Here is a 6,291-nt window from a genome sequence, read left to right as displayed (position 1 = left end):
TTTTTTTACAGTTTTTTTTAACAAACTGATATGTGACGTGTTAATGCCAAAATAACAGGCAACGACAAAAACATTTGCAAAAAATGTGGGGCTCAAAACAGGTGGGGCTCTGCCTCTCCTGCCCTGAACAACAGGTCGCAACTGCCCGTAAGCTGCGCAACAACTTTTAAAAATAAAATTGTGTGAAGTGGGGGATTCGTTATTGGCCAATAGTTTTTTTATTTTTATATTTTCCGGTCGAGATTTGTATTTTTCAAGAGAAGCTTTAATACTGCCACTTTTTTAGTGAGTTTGGTACACATCCGGAGGATAGGGAGCCATTTATGTTCAACATAGGAGGGCCAAGCACAGGAAGTAGCTCTTTCAGTAGTTTAGTTGGATTAGGGTCCAGTATGTAGCTGACTATTTTTGTGACTGTATCAAGAGATATAGGATTAAAAAACTTGAGTGTTTCCATTGATTCTAGGCCCTGGCAGGTCTGTGCAGCTTCAGGACAACTGAGTTTTGGAGAAATTCTCAGATTCAAAGAGGAGTCTGTAATTTTGCTTTCTAATGATCATAATCTTTTCATCTAAGAATTTCATGAATTCATCACTGCTGAAGTAAAAGCCATCCTCTCTTGGAATGCTGCTTTTTAGTTAGCTTTGGGACAGTATCAAAAATATGTCGGCTTCTTATTCTCATTAGGTTGGAAAAATAGGCTGATCGAGCAGCTGTGAGGGCTCTTCAATATTGCACGGTACTGTCTTTCCAAGCTAGTCAGAAGAATTCCAGTTTGGTGGAGAGGTTATGGATATACAGTCAGTGTCTAGATTTCAGTTCCAATTTAGCCCATCTGAACAGTAGGCTACAGTTCCCTTGACGTGCCATAGGCCTACAGTATGTGAAGTCCCCGTCTTGAGACTGGAATTTTGTGTAGCGCCTCACAATCGTCACATAACAGGCACTGCTATCCTCCCTCTTTTACCACGTCACCAGATCTTTCTAAAACATTACTTTTCACACCCTTTATTTTCAACTCTCCATCACGCAGATTTTTCTCTTAATGATTTCAACTCTGACTTTTGTCCTTTTTGTATCCGTGGATTGATGTTAACGTTTTATGCCCATTCCCAAAAGCATTTGGCGATTGGCGTGTTGGCTATTTGACGACCGTACGGTTTGGCCCTAAAAGCTTAGGCTTATGCTCTAATACCAGACTAAAATAATAAAGGCAGAACCTTCATGTAGCCTATCAATATAAATTGCACAAGAGTGATACATTTTAGAAATTGTTTAAGGTGTAATCATGACATAGTGTAAAAAGGAAATGGAACACACAGCAAAATTTGATTCCATTTTAAATGACATCCGATACACATTTCTAACCTGGATGTCTCCTCTCCTCTGCTCCACTCTACATGACCTCTCTTTCTCTCTCGCTCTCTCACATACACACACAGGATGAGAAGAATCAGCTGATGACCACTAATGTGTGGCTGTGGCAGGTGAGGAGAAGGGGGGGGGGGGGTGTGTGTGTTACTGTGGCTTGTAAGAGGCATAGAAACTGTTGTCCACAGAAGAGAATAGATGGATAACAATCTGTTTTTTTTCTTCCCCTCAACAGGAGTGGATAGATTATAAACTGCGATGGAACCCTGAGGACTATGGTGGGATCACATCGATCAGAGTTCCATCTGAGACTATCTGGTTGCCCGACATTGTGCTCTATGAGAAGTAAGCTCAATGATGATGTCATATGTTATGAAGGGTTCATTTAGCATAAAGTCTTCAGACAAGACAGTGTAACCTTCACCTATTTTCACACTAATAGCCCACATTGATACTCTATATCCTTTTTTGTTTGTTTGATGTATTCCTAAGAAATATATGTTTTTTTACACACCCTAGAGAGCCAGTATGGAGGTTAGCTCTCAGGCTACAATGAAAGGTGGCCAGTGTGTAGGGGGAAAAAATATCAGAGTTCAAAAAGTACTTGACGAATAATCCAAGGAGGCCGAGATGCAAAAATCACATAATTATATTAATCCATGCTCAAAAGAATACAAAAAGTGGAAGTGCAAGGTGCTAGTAAAATAAGTTTCGGACTTATACACACCCTAACCATAATATTAACCCTAATCTTACCCCCTGCCCCTCTCTCCTCTCCCAGTGCTGACGGGCGGTTCGAGGGCTCCCTGATGACCAAAGCCATCGTTAAGTCCAACGGTAGAATCACGTGGACCCCTCCGGCCAGCTACAAGTCGGCCTGCACTATGGACGTCACCTTCTTCCCCTTCGACAGACAGAACTGCTCCATGAAGTTTGGCTCCTGGACCTACGATGGTAACATGGTGGACATGATCCTGTTAGACGACTATGTCGACAGGAAGGACTTCTTCGACAACGGCGAGTGGGAGATCCTGAACGCCACGGGGGCCAGAGGAAACCGGCGAGACGGGCTGTACGCCTTCCCCTTTATAACATACTCGTTCATTCTGAAACGTCTCCCGCTGTTCTATACACTGTTTCTAATTATTCCGTGCCTCGGTCTGTCGTTCCTGACCGTGCTGGTGTTCTATCTGCCGTCAGATGAAGGGGAGAAGCTCTCTCTCTCCACCTCCGTCCTTGTGTCTCTCACTGTGTTCCTCCTGGTCATAGAAGAGATCATCCCGTCTTCCTCCAAGGTCATCCCTCTCATCGGGGAGTACCTCCTCTTCATCATGATCTTCGTCACCCTCTCCATCATCGTCACGGTGTTTGTCATCAACGTGCACCACCGGTCCTCAGCCACCTACCACCCCATGTCCCCCTGGGTTCGCTCCCTCTTCCTTCAGAGGCTACCTCGGATGCTGTGCATGCGGGGCCACACTGACCGGTACCACTACCCCGAGCTGGCGCCGGAGAGTCCTGAGCTGAATCCCCGGTCTGGGGGCCGGAGAGGGGGTCAGAGGAGCAGCGGGGCCCATGGACAGAGTCCTCTGGAGGGGAAGGAAGATGAGAGTCAAGCCTGGGTCACCATGCTGGAGAGAGCTACGTACTCCGTGCGTTACATCAGCTGCCATATACGTAAGGAACACTTTATCAGAGAGGTGGGTCACCATGCTATATGTTTTAATCAACATGATATGTAGTGTCATGCCATTTATATAATGTAATACTAAGATACTGAATTTGTTCCTGTTTCCCTGATTTTTCCTGTTCTTCCTGTTTTCAGGTGGTCCAGGACTGGAAGTTTGTGGCTCAGGTTCTGGACAGGATCTTCCTGTGGGCCTTCCTCACTGTGTCGGTCCTAGGGACCATCCTGATCTTCACCCCTGCCCTGCAGATATTCCTTAGTACCCCTCCCCAGTCAGGACCCAGCAACCCCCATTAACTCATCACCCCCTCCCCAGTCCAGACCTAGCATCCCCCTCCAACTCGGCACCCAGTCCAGGCCCAGTCCAGGCCCTCTACCCCTCCTGAATTCCCCAAACTGAGGCCTGGACACCCGACCAACAACTCAACCCTGATCCCCAGTCTTGATCTATAGCCCCCTCTACCTCCAGTTTCTCCTGAGCTTTTCAGCCAACTGGCCATAGCAGCACAGCCAACCCCCTATGGTGGAGCTATGCCCTGACCTCCCGTGCCACACCTTGAGTCAGAATTAGCACATCACCATGCTAGAGCAGTTCTGCTATAGATCCTTTATCCGTGTTTACATATTACATGGTCTTTATGACAGAGTTCACTCAATGTACAGAAGATGAATAACAAAGCTAATTAGAAAGGTGTTCAAAATTTGTATCAAAGCCACGATAGTATGTACAGTAATGTAGCATTCTGAAGCACAAACATTGACTGAAATATTTTTAATTAGTGTAAAATGTGCAATATATTCTCTGTGGTTACTGTAGATACCAACAGCATACTTAGTTCTTCTCATTATACTCCTCAAAACCGTTATCGTCAGCCCCAAATATTGTGATCTTAGTTAGTGTAAGTTTGTCTGTGAGTGGAATGGTAGCGGCATCCAGGCCGCTCTGATTGGACGATCAGTGTTCTATTTGTGGTGATTCGGGGCGGCAGGTAGACGAGTGGTTAGAGTGAATCCCCGAGTTGACAAGGTAAAAATCGGTCGTTCTGCCCCTGAACAAGGCAGTTGACCCACTGTTCCTAGGCCATCATTGAAATAGGAATTTGTTCATAACTGACTTGCCTAATTAAATAAAAATAAATTGTGGAGGGTCCTCATTCGCTAGGAATTGTTTGAGTTCTGTTTTTTTGTTCTGGCTGTTGTGACCTTTGACTTTTATTTCACACTTGTTTGGGCACTCCATCAACTAGTTAATTTAAATGAATTATTATTCAGGTACAATGACTATAGTCCCCCCAAAAATTCCTCTGTCGATGTCCAGCCACTTTTGTGATTACTGTTAAGGAGTATGATGGGTAACACAGTGAAGCAGACTCTACAAACCATCGTTCTGATGTCCTGATGTACATCAAATCATAATAAAGAGATTTTGAATACGGCAAGTTTGTATTTTGGTCATGTAGTTTTGAATATCCCTTCATTTGAATTCGCTTGGAACTCTGTTTGGAACGCGGATTGATGCTGCTGTTACATAGTCAAATTGCGCAAGATAGTTGTGCGTGTAGTATTTAATTCCACTAGGTGGCAACCTTGGTAAGACGATTGTCAGCGGTCTCTCTCCTACACGTCAACAGTCTGTAGGCCTATTGGAGGTGATTATTTATAACAATCCTTTGGTCCTGATTCTTCACTATATGTAGATTTACATGTTATCTCTCACACACTGACACACACTCTTGCATGTGTTCTCATGCACACAAACACACGTCGCCACACATGCAGACACGCACATGCACAGCCACCATATCGAAAAGTAGACACCTTGCCAGAGTGCATGCAAGACAAACACAATGACATAAAGGGGGAAAAAATGAATTCTGTAGGATGCTTCTTTTTAGGGACTGTATATGTGTCTTTGAGAAGCTGTACTATACTCCCTTCAATTCAGCTAGTAAAGTGTGTGGAACCGTTTCCTCCCAGGTCTAATACTATACTGACATTGTATACAATATCACATTGAGCTCTTTGTTCTTCCCCTCCTTTCTTCCTCTCCTCCCTGTGTATCTCTTGACCTTTTTCACTCTGACTCCTAATTGTTTGCGAGAGGTCCAACCTTTCCCAGACACCTCATAACTCTGTTACCAATATGAAGATCTATGGTCTTCTTGGCCTGTTTATATCAGGGCAGTCATTGTGGCTCAACAGGGGCTTGTTTCAGAACGACTTGTGGGTGTATTTCATCAGTGTCTTCACTGGGGTAGCTCAAGCGTCTCAGTGTGAATGCTGATTTTTGGATCAGTTTAGCCTTTTAGATCACAAAGAATAAGACTACAGTACATGGACATGGGGGACTTGACCCTAGATCAGCACTCCTACTGTGAGATGCATGTTGCATACATGTGCTCTATCTATCTGGGAACTCTCCCTGTGGAACCCGTAGTCCCAAACATCAAAGTCACAGAGCCTCAGACACAAACACCAAAACTCACCTGACCCCATTCCATCACATCCTTAGGTTATGAGTGATGTGTCCAGGCCCTGCTAAAGTCAGGGAAGTCTTAACATGTGATGTGTCCAGGCCCTGCTAAGCCAGGGCAGTCTTAATGTGTGATGTGTCCAGAACCTGCTAAAGTCAGGGCAGTCTTAACGTGTGATGTGTCCAGGCCCTGCTAAAGTCAGGGCAGTCTTAACGTGTGATGTGCCCAGGCCCTGCTAAAGTCAGTGCAGTCTTAACGTGTGATGTGTCCAGGCCCTGCTAAAGTCAGGGCAGTCTTAACATGTGATGTGTCCAGGCCCTGCTAAAGCCAGGGCAGTCTTAACGTGTGATGTGCCCAGACCCTGCTAAAGTCAGGGCAGTCTTAACGTGTGATGTGTCCAGGCCCTGCTAAAGTCAGGGCAGTCTTAACATGTGATGTGTCCAGGCCCTGCTAAAGCCAGGGCAGTCTTAACGTGTGATGTGCCCAGGCCCTGCTAAAGTCAGGGCAGTCTTAACGTGTGATGTGCACAGGCCCTGCTAAAGCCAGGGCAGTCTTAATGTGTTATGAATGATGTGCCCAGGGCAGTCTTAACGTGTTATGAGTGATGTGACCAGGGCAGTCTTAACGTGTTATGAGTGATGTGACCAGGGCAGTCTTAACGTGTTATGAGTGATGTGCCCAGGGCAGTCTTAACGTGTTATGAGTGATCTGCCAGGCCCTGCTAAGGCCAGGGCAGTCTTAACGTGTTATGAGTGATAT

General features: G+C 45.3%; 1 protein-coding gene across 1 annotated transcript in view; it reads left to right on the top strand.

Annotated features, from left to right (window-relative positions):
- Window positions 1-4,493, top strand: part of chrnb3a (cholinergic receptor nicotinic beta 3 subunit a) — a 12,055-nt gene extending 7,562 nt beyond the window's left edge. The window contains exons 3-6 of the mRNA XM_021583955.3: window positions 1,443-1,487; window positions 1,607-1,716; window positions 2,153-3,071; window positions 3,197-4,493. Coding sequence (XP_021439630.1) covers window positions 1,443-1,487; window positions 1,607-1,716; window positions 2,153-3,071; window positions 3,197-3,355 — 1,233 coding nt within the window. The 3' untranslated portion in view covers window positions 3,356-4,493. The remainder of the gene's footprint in view (window positions 1-1,442; window positions 1,488-1,606; window positions 1,717-2,152; window positions 3,072-3,196) is intronic.
- Window positions 4,494-6,291: the final 1,798 nt, after the last annotated feature.

The sequence above is a fragment of the Oncorhynchus mykiss genome, chromosome 25 (genome assembly GCF_057628025.1).
Source record: "Oncorhynchus mykiss isolate SJ-2025 chromosome 25, ASM5762802v1, whole genome shotgun sequence".
Classification (NCBI taxonomy): domain Eukaryota; kingdom Metazoa; phylum Chordata; class Actinopteri; order Salmoniformes; family Salmonidae; genus Oncorhynchus; species Oncorhynchus mykiss.
The sequence above is the reverse complement of the archived record's forward strand: the minus strand, read 5'-3'. Positions and strand labels throughout refer to the sequence as shown.